The sequence below is a fragment of the Sciurus vulgaris genome (assembly GCF_902686455.1).
Source record: "Sciurus vulgaris genome assembly, chromosome: 12".
NCBI classification, from domain to species: Eukaryota; Metazoa; Chordata; class Mammalia; order Rodentia; family Sciuridae; genus Sciurus; species Sciurus vulgaris.
In genome coordinates, this window is record NC_136473.1 from 102,957,125 (window position 1) to 102,974,958 (window position 17,834).

General features: G+C 36.9%; 1 protein-coding gene across 6 annotated transcripts in view; it reads right to left on the minus strand.

The window, feature by feature from the left end:
* The window catches only part of RASAL2 (RAS protein activator like 2), a 363,735-nt gene that overhangs the window by 24,890 nt on the left and 321,011 nt on the right, over positions 1-17,834 (minus strand). For all 6 annotated transcript variants that reach the window (XM_079105905.1, XM_079105907.1, XM_079105906.1 and 3 more), the window contains 5 exons: positions 17,271-17,369; positions 16,147-16,701; positions 13,655-13,799; positions 2,354-2,498; positions 286-522 (listed from right to left, as the gene is read on the minus strand). In XM_079105905.1, coding sequence (XP_078962031.1) covers positions 286-522; positions 2,354-2,498; positions 13,655-13,799; positions 16,147-16,701; positions 17,271-17,369 — 1,181 coding nt within the window. The remainder of the gene's footprint in view (positions 1-285; positions 523-2,353; positions 2,499-13,654; positions 13,800-16,146; positions 16,702-17,270; positions 17,370-17,834) is intronic.

Below are 17,834 nucleotides of genomic sequence, written 5' to 3' on the forward strand. Positions count from 1 at the left end.
AGTTTTTCACTTAATTTTATTTTCATCATTTTCTATGTATTTGGATATTCTTTGAAAACAATTTTTTAAGTGGCTATAAATATTTCACTAAATGCATAACCATGGTTATTTAATATTTACTTCCAATTTTTTGCTGTTTTTCAATTTTTCTATTTTTATTGATAACAATAAAAATCTGATAATAGGGAGTGATGAGGTTCATAGGTTTGATACAGATTTTAGGATTCATATTATTTTTTAAAACCATGTGTTTCTAGAGTGTTTATGATAGGTGGCATCACCTACTTGGCAAAGTTGGCCAGGTTCTGAATGACCTTGGCAATAAGAGTTAGAGTCCGAGACGTACGATCATCAGGATACTCTTGCATAAGGTTGAAGAGACTAGGTGACATAATGGCTGGGCAAAGAAAACGGAGAAACAATGAGGCACTAATGAGCCGCTCACTGATATCTTGCTTGCCGCGGTTCAGGCACTGCTGTTTCCATGATGCAAACACTTCTTTCAATTCACGAGGGAAAACACTGGGGGAGGGAAAAAAACAAAGATCAAAAACCTTTAAATACAAAAATACCATAACCCATGAAAGCACAAACGATCCCACTCTGACTCAGTCCACTTCTGCACTATAGCTGAGCTATAAGGATGACCTAGGAGACGTGCAAAGATGTGGCTCTGCCCAATTCATGGCAGAGGTGTGAGGAATTCCCAGAAAGCCAGATGGAGACTGGAAACTGAAAATTACAACACTCTGGATTAACGTGGCATGAGACTCCTGATAAAACTATCTAGTTTAATACAACTCACCAAAATGTCTCTAAAGATTGTTCATCAAAAATCTTCCACAATCTCACCAATTTCTGGGGGTACAGCAATGACTAAAATTCATGAACACACCTGTTCAACATTAGAAAATACTTTAGAAAGCTAGAAAAATACTTTGGAGTATGAGAGGATGTAGTATTAACATTATGAGGGGCTGGGTTTGTAGCTCAGTAGTAGAGAGCTTGCCTTGCATGTGTAAGGAACTGGGTTCAAATCTCAGCACTGTATATAAATACATAAAATAGAAATCCATTGACAACTATAAAATATCTTAAAAAATATTATGGGAAAGATTATTTAGGTAGTTCAAAAAGTAGTTCTGCTTACGAAGTGCTAAAGGAAAGAAAATAAACAGTTTTATTTTACATGTATCAGGTTATCCCCGAATCAGCAAGACAAACATGAGTGCCCATGTTCCTCAATCACCAAACTGGCCATTTAAATAATTGTTTTCTACTAAACCTCTTGCTGTTATTAAAAATTGAAATTTTTATTACCATAAAATTTGAATATTTTATGTCATTCATACATTTGAATTTAGTTTTCATCCATTTTGTGGAAAGCAGTTGTTATTAATAACGCACACTATTGATATCTTATAGATGTAAGCTAAAGACAATTTCCACTTCTAAACCTTATAGTTGAGATCTGAGTTTCTTTCAACGTTTTTCAAAAAGGTGAATTGTGCATTGTAAATGCATCAGATAGCAGGTGCCATGCTCCACTGTGAGGTCTGCTTAAGCACACCATCCTGGATAGGGGAAGTGTACTAGGTGGGGCAGCATCCTTCCAGTGATTTGTTTTCTTCTCATTTTAACCTTGAGATAGCACCAGAGAGGTCAAATGTTAACCTTGCATGCAATTCCAGAAAGCCTTTTTATGTCCTCTGTTTTCTATGTCTCAAGAGCAACTAGCAAAATGGTTGAACCCTTTGCACATTTCTTTTCAGGAAGCAATGGTTCTCATAGGTTGTGGTGGTGCACACCTGTAATCCCAGGGACTTAGAGGTAGAGACAGAATTGCAAGTCCAAGCCCAGCCTCAGCAACTAAGTGAGGCCCTGTCTCAAAATAAAAAATATAAAAAGGATTGGAGATGCAGCTCAGTGATAAAGAGCCCCCCGGTTCAACTTCAATTCCCAGCCCAAAAAAGGAAAAAAAAAAATGTTTCTCAGCATTTGCTTCTCCACAGTTGTTCTCATTAGTGTCCATGGATTGAACTAGGATCTGGTTTTCTCCTGTGTTCTCCAATGTTCCTCTTCCCAAATCCCTTTCTTTTCAATATTTATGCATTCTCAGTGGGTAAAGATGTCAATGCAAATTTAACATTAGTCATGTTTGTGTGCTAAGGACACAGATTTTTCAGTAAAATTAATTGTGGTAGAGCTAAAAAAAGAAGTACATCTGTCTAAAATGGAGATTTAGATTTTAGGAATATATTAAGGTAACTTTGAAATTTTCCCCAAAGTCTTTCCTTTGTGATGAAAAAATTTAAGTTCTATAAGCAAGGGTTCACCATGGACACCAGCTCACCAGTACGAGTTGATGATCTTGCAGAAAGCCAGTTCACAACACATTTTTAGGTTGCTCTGATGGTCTATCAGTTCACTAGATGAACATTTGCTGGGATCCACTTCACAATTTTCATCTGATTCATACAAAGCTTTGATGAACTCCCCTATTTGAGGAGAAAAGATGACAGAAAGTATGACTATATATAGTGTCTTCCTGAAGAGAATAAAAGGATTTAGGATTTCTGTCCTAAAACTATAATGGGAAATTTTTTTCCTCAGACCTCATATGGAAGGCACAAAGACTGCTCAGAAAAGTTCACTGTTTTGGTACCTAATAGTTCTCAATATCCCACATATCATGTTTATTTTCTTTAATCTGGAAGTAGACTAATAATAAGCATCATCATGCTATAAGAATAGTAACAATATGACTTTAAACAAGGTGGTTATCTTTTACTAAAACGCACAAATTGTAATTTGTTATAAGGCTACCTTTATTAGAGTAACTAATTATCCTAGAAAAACAAACAACCTGAGTCAGATTGAACAGCCCACCTAAATAAGGTTCTAGGGTCCTTGTGGGTGCCAAGTCTAACCCTACCCCACAGATACAAGTGAGACTCTCCAAACTTATTGCTCATAATGGGGATAGTCATTTAATCTGGCTCATTGCAGATCCCTTTACATACGCCCTAAATGTTTTCCCACAGAAATTTAGCTTAGAAACCCTCATATAACCTATACCATATAAAGATACACGGAGCATTCTCTGAATCAATCATTACCTTACCTGTTCATCCTCCACTACACACTAAACCTGTATATCTTCTAGTGTTCCAATTTTTATTCTGTTTTGTGCTTATTTACTCACGTCTGTTTCATTTCTAGAATAAATACCAGGTTTTAATCATGTTCAAATCCTTATCACTCTGAATAGCTCTTGAAGCATGGTAGGAGTTAACAAACATATTGTTTTGGGGGAGGGTACTGGGACTGAACCCAGGGGCACTCAACCAGTGAGCCACATCCCCAGACCTTTTTTGTATTTTATTTAGAGACAAGAGTTTTGCTAAGTTGCTGAGGCTGGCTTTGAACTCATGACCCTCTTGCTTCAGCCTCACTAGCTGCTGGGATTATAGGTGTGCACCACTGCACCCTGCTTCAACAAACATTTATCAGAGATGGCAGGATGTATCTGGTTTTCCTTAACAGGTCTTTATTAAAGAAGAGTGGAGCTTTCCAGGATTCTTCTAAATTTGTTTATATTGTTTGAGGTTCAGGCTAGTATGGCAGTTCTTGAAGGTGTGCAATAATGCCTACAAAATCAAGTAGCAGTACCAAGAGGAAACAAGAGGAAAAAAGGGGAGGCCTTAAAAATAATCAGAGCCTAACTAAGTGCTTAGGTCGTTTAAATATGTAAGTTTGTGTCCAGAATGTTCTATGAAGTGTTCTTTAGGAAAATCATTAGCTCATTATCACCTAGCACTAATACTTCATGTATAGGAATAGGTTAAAAGGAATGGCCATATTAAGGCTGAGAGGAATTTGCCTCTATCAATTTTCACAAGTGTGAAAACTGGGTCTTGTGAAGAATTGCATGCATCTCACAGATGGTATCTCCTGTGTGTCACAGGACACCAACATGAAGTATCACTTCATTCAGATAGGTAAAGGGGGCTAACAGATGGGAGATTTAAACCTAAATGAGGCAGACTGAAATAAAGAGCAACATTTTTATCAAGATAGATGAAGACAGGCTAAGGAGCAGGATAATATTTGTATAATGTGACTGGCAACTTTTAAAATCAATTCTCTGTAAGAATTCTTCAAACAAAGATGCATCTTTTTTTTGTCCAAGGTGTATGAAATATAGCAAACCTTTGGGAAGAAGACAATCCAATTCCTGTCTTGAAGAAGCTTACCAACTGGTTCTGTTTATGTTCTTAGAAGCAGCAGCCATTTTCACCAACCTGGCTTTACTCTTAGATAACAGATAGGTTAGCAGAGATCTTTGGAGGGGTTACTTAAAATTTCCTCCCATGCTCACTGAATTATTTTCATGCCTCATTGAGTCAATCAGTTATTTAATTATTCATTGTCATATCAAAGGACTTGTAGCCACATTTCAATTTGGAAATTATTTCACTTCAAAATTCTATTTAGCACATTGATTTTTAGAATATGAATATCTGATTTCAAAGAAGGTAGTCAACAAATTTCACTCCTATGTCCACAGAATGGAGAAAACTGTCAGGTGCCTCATTGTTGATTTTTTAGGACAATAGAAATTAAAGCAAACCATGACATATAATTTTTTACTGTAATAAGCTCTTTATGTAAATGAGACTAATAACCTCTCAGTACCTTTCCTAATGTCAATGAAAATCCTACTCCTTTCATCAATTTCTATTAGATCTTAAACTGCAGTATGCAACTGGACATGAAGATAGCAGGACTTCTCTCTGCTGTTATCTAGCACTTAGTGTTCCCTGGTTTTCTTTCTTCATTTCTTTTATTTATTTATTTATTTTCCCGGCATTCTCTCTCTGATCACTTTGTGATTCTGCTTTCTTCTATGCCATAAACCCAGATACACTGTAAGATCTGTTTTTGGCTCTTGTGTCTTTCTACTCTGGTAATCTCATAGATTAATTTTAACTCTTCACATGGGTAAGTTAGATCCAAATTTCCAACAGCTAGCGAGACAGATGTCCTGGCTTGCTTTCTTACCTAAAACCCCTGAGGTTTCCTACCAGAACTTCAAATTGTATACAAGGTAGAATGACAGTTTCGCTCTTTCAAGCCTACTAATTTTATAAGTTCTATTTCTGCTAAGAATCTCATCATCCTCCACCACATTCACAAAGATACAAAATTCTAGATAATATTTGATCCTTCCTATTTTCCCACAAACTGAAAAATTGCCAAGTCCTGTCAGTTCAACTTTAACATTCCCCATATCCACCTTTTCTCTATTCTTATGGGCAGTGACAGCCTCAGAGTCTCATTATTTCTTGCCTTCCTCATTACAGTGGCTTCTTTAACTGGTTTCTGCTTTCAGTTGCTCTCTTTGTCCACCCATCTTAATCATTCTTACTTTAATTTCATTAAAAACAATATACTCAAAACTTCTGGTTGCTTTCTAATGATTTCTACAAAGTCAAAATCTTTAGTTAGGCTCTCAAAATACTGGTTCTAATTATTTTCTAATTGTTTTGTTGTTGTTCACTCATCTCTTTCATGTCCTTTTGCCACTAAAAGATTTTATTCCACAATGCTTGGATCTCTCACCCCCCCCACACCCACTTTTGGTACTGGGGATTGAATTCAGAAGTACTTTAACACTGAGCTACATCCCAGTCCTTTTTTATTTTTATTTTGAGATGGGGTCTTGCTAAATTGCTGAGGCTGGCCTCGAACATGCAATGCTCCTGCCTCAGCTTCTCAGAAGCTGAGACTGCTGGCTTGTGCCACCACGCCCAGCTCTTTCATCTGTCTTTTTGTTCATGCAGTTTCTCCCCATGCTAACGCCTATCACCGCTCTTGCCCAATGTCTGTTTTATATTCTTCTAAGTATACACACAACATAAGGGTATTTCATGTAGGAAATTTTACGAGTCTATCAGGTTGGAATCAATTTTAAAAAATTCTTTGAGAAAATAGGATTTCTCTCTCTCTCTCTCTTTTATTTTTGGTTATAGGGAAAACTCTATATTATTTCCTATGTGGTAAGATCCTTGAGAACAAGGATCTCTCTAGTCATCAACATACCTTTACTGAGTGTCACATGAGACTGTTAAGCACCAGATATGCAGCTAGTGCAAATTAAAATTTGCAGTAACTGTAAACTATGCACTGAATTTCAGAGTATGAAAAATACAAGATCCCTCATCAATAATTTCTACATTGATTAGTTAAGTAACATTTGGATACACTGGGTTAAATAAAATATGCTATTTATTTCACCTGCTTCTCTTTATCCTTTTTATATTATGACTATTTGAAAATTTAAAATTACTTCAAAATGTATATACATCACTCACATATGACTCACATCACGGTTCCATAGGCCAGCAATGGTACACACCACATAGTCCAGACAGTGTCCTACTTCCAGTAGCTAGTGACTGAATTCAGGACCAAGTCTGGAATAAGTGTGTAGCCTAGTCAGCAAGAGCTAATGATTGGACAAAAATCTGTTATGTTAAAAAAATCCAGCTGGGTGTGGTGGTGGCATACTTGTACCCAGTGACTCAAACGGAGATAGGAGGAGGATCACAAGTTTGAGGCCAATATGGACAACTTAGGGAGATCCTGTCTCAAAACAACAACAAAAAATGAGGGCTGCTCTGGGAGGTAGCTCAGTGTAGAGCACCAATGGGTTCAAGCTCCAGCACCACAAAAAAACAAGGCAATAAACAATAATAAAACAACGGAAAACTCTAGAGACCCTTAAGGCAGAAATGTGGAACTGTAGAACTGGCAAGAATATCTTCAGTTTTGATTACAGGTTTGTTACGCATAACATATGCTAGGCTAACTCTTTTAAGATTTAGGTAATATATTTATAGTATGATTTAAAACTCAACACTTTCGATCCAAGATGGCGGACTGGAGGGAGGCTGCGTTCCTTGTCGCTCCATAACTCCGGTTTCAAGCAGAGGATATCTGTTTCTTGGTAAGGCAGTTTTTGATGCTTATGATCCCCTGCTGTTTATCTCATTTGTCTGCTGTGATCACCTGCAGTCAGCCAGCATATCGACGTGTTTTTTGAGTGCAGATTGCTCACTGTCAGGCGCCTATCATCCACCATTTGCCTGCCTCTCGCCTGTCCATCGCCTGCCTTACATTTATCCATCACCCAATGCATGAGGATCACCTCCCGATCATCCGACAACAGTCAGCAAACTGATTGCCGACCGCCAGTGGAGCACCAACTGCCTGCTGTTGCCTGGAAGTTCACTGTTACAGTACCTGCAGGTTTGATTACACCTGGCTGCTGCCATTTTGAGACAACAGCCAGGTCCTGTAGGACCCCTGGCCAGACTGACTAAGCAAGTCTCCAGGATCCCTCAGCTCAACCAATCACTCCCTGCCTCTGACTGACTGCTCCCTATCACCAGGACCCCAGCCCGACTGATTGCAACCGGCCTCCAGGATCCCACAACCACACCAAACACACCTGACCTCCAGGACTCCTGCCTGACCAACCACATCCCACCTCCAGGACCTCCAGCGGACCATGTCCACACCCTGAGCTGCAGCTCCCCATATGCCAACACATTTTGAAGCCAGAGTGGCCATCTTGGATAATCCTGGAAGCCGTAACTCCGATCTTCAGGTGGGGCAAATCCCATCCTGTGACGCCTGCTGGAGACTTGAGGTTCATTGTCAGGTACCTCTCATGCATCAGGCTACTGAACTCTGGGAGGTTTCATTACTATATGAGTGTTATTCTGTAGATTTTCTTTTTTCTCCTTATAGAAAAAATTTGTTTTTATTTCCTTACTTTTCTTGATCTCTTTTCCTTTTGCTTACCTGTTCCCTCAGAGTCTTTTTCTCCCTTTTTTGCATGCTAACATCCAATTTTTCACCCTATTATCTAGAACTTCTGTATAATCTTTTCTTATCCCATTAACAGCCACATTCTACATCCCTCTGTATCCTCTCTGTCCTCCATTAGAAACTGCAGACCTTATTGCAACAGACTTTATTCTGTTTGTTACACTGAAGATTATATTTGAACTCATTCTGTTTATTATGACAATTTTGTTATTGTCCTCATAGGGGCTATTTGGTCTAGGATTGCATAGTGTCTGAATTGGGCACTGCTAATATTGATCTCCCCTTAAAGAGAGGGTTTTGGAAACCTATAGGGCCACTAAAGCCTATAGGGGGAAATCTGCAATAGCCCAGATCTGCACTGCTAGAGGGGAAGATACATGAACAACATGAAAAAACAAGGGAAGAAAATGATCCAAACAAATCTAGATTCTATATTAATAGAATCCAATGACAGTATGTTAGAAGAAATGTCAGAAAAGGACTTCAGATTATACATGATTAAGATGATTCGCGAAGCAAAGGATGAGATAAGAGAGCAAATGCAGGCAATGAATGATAATACCAATAAGCTGAAAGAGCAAGTGCAGGAAGCAAAAGATCATTTCAACAAAGAGATAGAGATTCTCAAAAAAAAAAAAAACCCAAAAGGAAATCCTCGAAATGAAGGAACCAATAAACCAAATAAAAAACTCAATGGAAAGCATCATTAAAAGACTAGACCACTTGGAAGACAGAACCTCAGACGATGAAGACAAAATATTTAATCTTGAAAATAAAGTTGCCCAAACAGAGAAGATGGTAAGAAATCATGAACAGAATCTCCAAGAACTATGGGACATCATGAAAAGACCAAATTTAAGAATTATTGGGATTGAGGAAGGCACAGAGATACAAACCAAAGGAATGAACAACCTATTCAATGAAATAATATCAGAAAATTTCCCAAGCCTGAAGAATGAAATGGAAAATCAAATACAAGAGGCTTACAGAACACCAAATGCACAAAATCACAGCAGATCCACACCAAAGCACATTATAATGAAAATGCCTAACATTCAAAATAAAGATAGGATTTTGAAGGCCGCAAGAGAAAAACATCAGATTACACATAGGGGGAGACCAATATGGATAGCAGCTGACTTCTCAACCCAGACTCTAAAAGCTAGAAGGGCCTGAACAACATATTTCAAGCTCTCAAAGAACATGGTTGCCAACCAAGAATCATATACCCAGCAAAACTAGCCTTCCGATTTGATGAAATAAAATCCTTCCACAATAAACAAAAATTAAAAGAATTTACAAATAGAAAGCCTGTGCTACAGAATGCTCTCAACAAAATATTCCATGAGGAGGAAATGAAAAACAACAATGTAGGTCAGCAAAGGGAGGAACTACCTTAGAGAAAAACCACTCAAAGGAGAAACCAAGCCAACTGAAAAACCAAAAATAAGCCAAATGACTGGAAATACAAATCATATCTCAATAATAACCCTGAACGTTAATGGCCTAAACTCATAAAAAAAAAAAAAAAGACATAGACTGGCAGAATGGATTAAAAAGAAAGACCCAACAATATGCTACCTGCAAGAGACTCATCTCATAGAAAAAGACATCCACAGACTAAAGGTGAAAGGATGGGAAAAAAACCTACCTTGCACATGGACTGAGTAAAAAAGCAGAGGTTTCCATCCTTATATCAGATAAAGTGGACTTCAAGCCAAAGTTAGTCAGAAGGGATAAAGAAGGACATTTCATACTGCTTAAGGGAACCATAAATCAGGAAGACATAACGATAGTAAATACTTATGCCCCAAACAATGGTGCATCCCTGTACATCAAACAAATCCTTCTCAATTTCAGGAATCACACAGACCACAACACAATAATTCTGGGTGACGTTAACGCACCGCTGTCACCACTAGATAGATCTTCCAAACAAAAACCAAACAAAAAAACTATAGAACTCAATAACACAATCAATAACCTAGACTTAATAGACATATGTAGAATATTCCATCCATTAACAAGTGGATTCACTTTCTTCTCAGTAGCACATGGAACCTTCTCGAAAACAGACCATATGTTATGCCACAAAGCAGCCCTTAGGAAATGCAAAAAAATAGAGATCCTGCCTTGTGTTCTATCAGATCATAATGGATTGAGAGTAGAAATCAATGACAAAATAAAAAACAGAAATTACTCCAACACATGGAAACTAAATAATATGCTATTGAACGAAACATGGATAACAGAAAACATCAGGGAGGAGATAAAAAAATTCTTAGAGGTCAAGAGAATGATGATACAACATATCAAAATCTCTGGGACACTATGACCTAATATTACAGCTCAAAGTCCTCGGGGTAGAAAAAAAAAACAAAACCAGAATAACAGCAAAAGTAGTAGAAGACAGGAAATAATTAAAATCAGAGCTGAAATAAATGAAATTGAAACAAAAGAAACAATTCAAAAAATTGGCAGAGTAAAAAGTTGGTTCTTTGAGAAAGTAAACAAAATAGACAAACCCTTAGCCACACTAACAAAGAAAAGGAGAGAGAAAACTCAAATGACTAAAATTCATGATGAAAAAGGAAATATCATGACAGACACCACTGAGATAAAGAACATAATGAGAAGCTACTTTGAAAATCTGTATTCCAACAAAATAGAAACTACCGAAGACATTGACAAATTTCTAGAGACATATGCTCCTCCCAAACTGAACCAGGAGGATATACACAATTTAAACAGATCAATATCAAGCAATGAAATAGAAGAAGCCATTAAAAATCTACCATCCAAGAAAAGCCCAGGACCAGACGGATTCTCAGCAGAGTTCTACAAGACCTTCAAAGAAGAACTCATTCCAATACTTTTCAAAGTATTCCAGGAAATAGAAAAGGAGGGCACCATACCAAACTCATTCTATGAAGCTAGAATCACCCTCATACCCAAATCAGACAAAGACACATCAAGGTAAGAAAATTTTAGACAAATATCCTTGATGAATATAGATGCAAAAATCCTTAACAAAATATTGGCAAACCATATCCCAAAACACATTAAGAAAATCATGCACCACGATCAAGTGGGGTTCATCCCTGGAATGCAAGCATGGTTTAACATCCATAAATCAATAAACATAATCCATCATGTCAATAGACTTAAGGACAAGAATCATATGGTTATTTCAATTGATGCAGAAAAAGCGTTCGACAAAATACAACACCCTTTCATGCTCAAAACACTAGAAAAAATAGGGATAGTAGGAACATACCTGAACATTGTAAAGGCTATTTATGCTAAGCCCATGACCAACATCATTTTTAATGGAGAAAAACTGAAACCATCCCCTTTAAAAACGGGAACAAGACCAGGATGTCCTCTTTCACCACTTCTATTCAACATTGTTCTCAAAAATTCTAGCCAGAGCAATTAGGCAGACTAAAGAAATTAAAGGAATACAAATAGGAAAAGAGGAACTTAAGCTGTCACTATTTGCTGATGACATGATTAGATATTTAGAGGATCCAAAAAACCTCCCCCAGAAAACTTCTAGACCTCATCAATGAGTTCAGCAAAATAGCAGGATATAAAATCAACACGCATAAATCTAAAGCATTTTTATACGCAAGCGACGAAACAGTTGACAGGGAAATGAGGAAAACAATTCCATTTGCAATAGCCTCAAAAAAAAAATAAAATACTTGGGCATCAATCTAACCCAAGAGGTAAAAGATCTCTACAATGAAAACTACAAAACATTGAAGAAAGAAATTGAGGAAGACCTTAGAAGATGGAAAGATCTGCCATGTTCTTGGATAGGCAGAATTAATATTGTCAAAATGGCCATACTACCAAAAGTGCTATACAGATTCAATGCAATTCCAATTAAAATCTCAATGTTGTACCTTACAGAAATACAGCAAGCAATTGTGAAATTCATCTGCAAGAATAAGAAACCCAGAATAGCTAAAGCAATCCTTAGCAGGAAGAATGAAACAGGGGGTATCGCAATACCAGAACTTCAACTATACTACAAAGCAACAGTAACAAAAATGGCATGGTATTGGCACCAAAGTAGACAGGTAGATCAATTTTACAGAATAGAGGACATGGACACAAACCCAAATCAATACAATTTTCTCATACTAGAAAAAGGGGCCAAAAATATGTAATGGACAAAAGATAGCCTCTTCAACAAATGGTGCTGGGAAAACTGGAAATCCACATGCAAGAGAATGAAACTAAATCCCTATCTCTCACCCTGCACAAAAATCAACTCACAATGGATCAAGGACCTTGAAATCAGACCAGAGACCCTGCATCTTATAGAAGAAAAAGTAGGTCCAAATCTTCGCCTTGTTGGCTTAGGATCAGACTTCCTTAACAGGACTCCCATAGCACAAGAAATAAAAGGAAGAATCAATAAGTAGGATAGATTCAAACTAAATAGCTTTCTCTCAGCAAAGGAAACTATCAGCAATGTGAAGAGAGAGCCTACAGAGTGGGAGAATATCTTTGCCACTCATACTTTAGATAGAGCACTAATTTCCAGAATATATAAAGAACTCAAAAAACTCTACACCAAGAATACAAATAATCCAATCAACAAATGGGCTAAGGATATGAACAGACGCTTCACAGAAGAAGATCTACAAGCAATCAACAAACATATGAATAAATGTTCACTATCTTTAGTAATAAGAGAAATGCAAATCAAAACTACACTAAGATTCCATCTCACCGCAATTAGAATGGGGATTATGAAGAATACAAGCAACAATAGGTATTGGAGAGGATGTGGGGAGAAAGGTACACTCATACATTGCTGGTGGGACTGCAAATTAGTGCAGCCACTCTGGAAAGCAGTATGGAGATTCCTTAGAAAATTTGGAATGGACCCACCATTTGACCCAGTTATCCTGCTTCTCGGCCTGTACCCAAAGGACTTAAAATCAGCATACTACAGAGATAGAGCCACATCAATGTTCATAGCTGCTCAATTCACAATAGCCAGACTGTGGAACCAACCTAGATGTCCTTCAATTGATGAATGGATAAAGAAACTATGGTATATATATACAATGGAATATTACTCAGCTATAAAGAATAATAAAATTATGGCATTTGCAGGCAAATGGATGAAATTGGAGAATATCATGCTAAGTGAGATGAGCCAATCTCAAAAAACCAAAGGACGAATGATCTCACTGATAAGCGGATGATGACACATAATAGGGGGTAAGAGGGGGGCAAGAATGGAGGAAGGAGGGACTGTATAGAGGGAAAAGAGAGGTGGGAGGGGTGGGGGGGAAGGAAAAAATAACAGAATGAATCAAACATCATTACCCTATGTAAATGTATGATTATGCAAATGGTATGCTGTTACTCCATGTACAATCAGAAACAACATGTATCCCATTTGTTTACAATAAAAAAAAAAAAAAAAAAACTCAACACTTTGGGGGAACTAGGTCACCTCAGGTGTAGTAGTAATACCCACTAAAATTCTTATATGTAAAAATCAGGAACTTAAGGGGTCTGGGGTTAGCCGCATACAAAGAAGAACTATTTCCACCCATATTGTAATAAACTGTTGTCCTGCAGAGACTTCTTACAGCTGAAACTAAAACATTAAAGCTCGAGTCAGTTGAATTAAATAACAGGCAGAATTTGAGTTGAATTTGTCTCATGAGGGTGAAATAAGTTAAAACTGAAAGGCAAAGAAGACAGATATTTTCCTTTTCCATACCCAGTGCATCATGAAGATACTGTTGTCCCACCAACTTGAGGTATTCCTCAATGGACTTGGTGGCAATGGTGTTCTCTCTGAAGATCAAGACATCATGCTCTCCACAGCGATCCACCTCAGACATCACCAGGTCGGTCAGGAAATCCTGGCAGAATAATGTCCAATCAGGCAGAAAGCAACTGAATAAGTAATATACATTAGAAGAGACTAGCAAAATATCCGACCATCCTGGGAATGCAGTTCTAAAACTTAAGCTACCAGATTCACCGAAAAGAAAAAAATCACTCAGGATAAAAATCTTAAGTGTCATGACCCCTAAATTTAAAATTCCTTCAGTGATTATCCATTGTATTTTTGAAAAAGATCATAATTCTGAATGCAGTCTGTAAGTGTCTACATTTTCTGGTGTAGTCTCTCTACTAGAAATCTCTATATTCTGTTTCAGCATCGGGTGCCCTTTTTTTTTTTTTTTTTTTTTTTTTTTTTAAGGTCCTTGAAGACACCAAACCCTTCTAAATATATTGTTCTCTATTCACCACAAAGCCTTACAAATCAGTTCTCAGCTCTGTCTGCTCTTACCCATTGTCATGGAGCTAATTCCTGGGTCCTTGGGCTCTTAGTTTACACATCATTTCCTCAGTGAAGGCTTCCCTGACCAGCACTGCCCTGAAACCCCACGAGTCAGGCCTCCTTGCTCCATGCTCTAGTCTTTTTATCCTCTGTACTTCTCACTGCAATCACATTTATTCCTGTAATTACTTGATTCATTTTTTTTCCAGAAAACTGCAATCCCCATGAGGCCAAGAATAGGGTCTATTTTTGTTCACCACCACATCTTTAGCACCTAACAATCTGTGACATATGACAAATGTTCAACATATAACAGTTACAGAAAATTGGTTCACAGTATCAACATGAAGTTTCTTGAACTCAACACTTGAACTCATTATCTAGGCTGATGAACCATCTGTCTGCTCAACCCTTCTACTCATCTGTCCATCCATTCATCCATCCATCCACTCATCCAGAAAGGCATAAGTAGAAATAGAGCCCTGAAATAACAGCCTCTTCACTCCTCACAGTCTTAAGAGAACCTGATGTAAAATTCACTGTTTACTGTTGCTCAGTTAGAAATGTGATAACATCAGATATTTTAAATGTTAATATTTTTGGGATATTTTAAGGGCTCCAAACCAAAAGAGGGAATATGCTGGTTTATAAAATCAAGCATTTTAAACATTAATGCAACTTACTCTGGAACAGCTTAACACTATATCAAGAATGGTGGACTTAGGAATCACTATTAAAACTTAAGGTAAGGGGCAAAAGAACACTTAGTGGCGATGGAAACATTCTGTGTCTTAATTAGGTGGTAGTTTCATTAGGTGCAAAATCTGTCAAAACTCACTGAACTTCTCCACTTTAAATGGGTGTCATTTATTGTGTTTAAATTGTATATTAATCATTAAGATGTTTAAAAAAAAATCTCATGTACATCATGAACCTTTAGCAACCAAGAAGTAGAAAGACTATATCCATAAAATTTCAGTCAAAATTTCAATGACACCTAACCCCAGCTGTTTAGCTTTTTTTTAACGGCAGAAAGCTCAATATTTTGAATCAGTAAATTCAACCACAAAAATTATAATCAGCAAGAAGGTAGTTAGATAAGGAGCTAAATATATTGATACATTCCAACATATTAAGAAATCTTAATAGCACTTTATTTTATTGTTTGGTTCTAAATAAATCACTCTTAGCAGTGACCATCTTGGTAAGATTATATCTTACCATGCCAGTTTGCCTACAATATCTTGAAAACTCAGTCTAATTAAGACTCAGAGGTCACAGAACATGAATATGCCTGATAGATCAAAGACTTGATCAACTGGTGGTTGTTCTTATAATCAGTGTATGTCTCTTTTTTTGAGTTTTACTTTTGTATGGAATAAAATGAGATGTCTATCGTGAAACAGTCACCAACTGTATAACATCCCTTGGTATTTTTATCCCAAATAAAGATTTTAATCCCATGAGGGCTCTTGCTAATACCCAGCATGCTTCCTGAATACCCCCTTTTGTGCTTAAGGGATATAGTCATCAGTTAATCTTAAACAAAATACAGTGAGGAAGAAAACCACTGCAAACACTTTAGAACTAAAGATAAGGAATTTGAACACATTGTGGTTATCATGTCAATCCTACCATTTATTTTATCAGAAAATAAAGAGCTGGCTATGGTATCTGTCTTTCATGAAAATGCACTTTTGAATACTTATTGGTTCCTCCATTTTATATTTTAAGTTTTATAAACCCCATCTTTTCTGAATCTAAGAACTGCTAATAGGTTCCTTCTTAGCTCTTATTTCTTCTTTCCTTTTGTGACCAATAGCAAAACACATTTCTCTAATTTGGATCTCCTCAGCATCCGTATCTCCTTGTGAAAGGACGGGAAGAGTTTTCAGGTAATGTAATTCCCCTCTTCCACTTACCTTGGCTCTGCCAGTACTTTGAAGAATGTGCACTAAGGCACAAGCCAACTCCTCCTTATTTCTCACACTAATCACTGGTTCTAGGACAGAACACAGCATGGTATAGTTGCTGGTGACAAATTCTGCAAATTCTTTGTATTGCTCCATAGGCAGAATGGTGATAGTTTGGAAACGTGACTTAATCCGAATAGAAGGTCCTCCAGTCTTTCCTTTGTTGGGCGTAGGTGTACTCACTGGATACCACTTTTCTACAAATTGGCGACCAGTCACGCTGGCAGTGGGAATGTTGACTAGCCCTACATAATTATTCTTGTCCTTTTTTTTCTTTTTTTCCACATCCTTATAAATGTGAACTGTGATGCTATGAAGAGGTGGAAGGCTGTAGAATTCAAAGTGTTCTCCCCAGAAAATATTGTCTGCTTTGGTCTTGCTGGTTGTACGAGCAAAGAGGGTATCATCAAGGCACAGTTCACAGAAATATTTCTTTTTAGGGGCAAGGTCCTTGGCTTCAATGATCCATAAACGGAGAACATTTTCAGCTCGTCTGCAGTTATCCTATAAAGAGACAACAAAATTGAATTTGAGACATAATATCTCGAAAGAACATTTTCCTCTTAAAGTGATGCTGATCATATACTCTGCTTAGAGTTGACAACAAATAATGACATTATTTGCTATCTCATTATTTTGGGATAATAGCTAGCTCTAAACAAGAATGTCTCAGAATCTTAGGGAATCACATATATTCTATTTAACTTGTGATGAAAAAATTATCTTTGTAATAGTCAATTCTCATATAGCCAAACTAGTAGCAACTGGACTTGTTTCTTCAAATATAAAAGTGATAAGTAGTTAACAAATTGGTGTTTTAATTCCATTTCTATTATGTCCTTGCTTCTGACTTGGGCAAGTCACTTAACTTTTCTGAGTCTTCTTACCTATACTGGTAAAATCATGACAATAATATCTGCAGTAAAATTATTTTTAGCATAAAATGTCATAACATGAACATACACTTAAAATTGCTGAGCTCTATAAAAATTAAGATGGTATCACTACATCTACCTTCTATCAACTTTATGTTTACAAAGTGGATATTTTAGTCACTCAAAAGTCACCATTACCTTATTTGGTTGAACTGTCCTACGAAGGTTTTCCATCCACTTATCTCTCTCTGAAGCAGAGTTACAACTGAAGCATTTACTTCCACTTAAGTAGGTGACCTTCAACATAAAAATTAGAAATAAGAAAAAGGAAACAAGACTCATTTTTCCCCTAGTTCTGTTGTTTAAGAGTTAGGGATGTGTCTGAACCCAAACTATTGCATGCAACTAAAATGATCTTTGCTAGTTTTGTAATATTATGTCTAAATCTACACCTGCCTTTTGCCTTGTTCTCCACACTTATTCAGATATAAAAACAAAGGCTATTTAGAATTCAGCTGATCTAGTTTCAGAAAATTCAAAATATAAATCTCTCAGGCCATATCTTAAATTATCTGCAAATGAATAGTCTCAATTTTGTGTTAATAAAAAAATAACTAAAAAGGGAAGAAAGTTTCAAAAACAGCTTATCAGATTTCTCAAAACTGCCTTTGCTATAATATTATAATGGCTACTAAATGAAATTGAAGAGAGTGAACAGTATTATATTACTGTCTTTGGAATCTGTTGCTCTTCCATTATTTA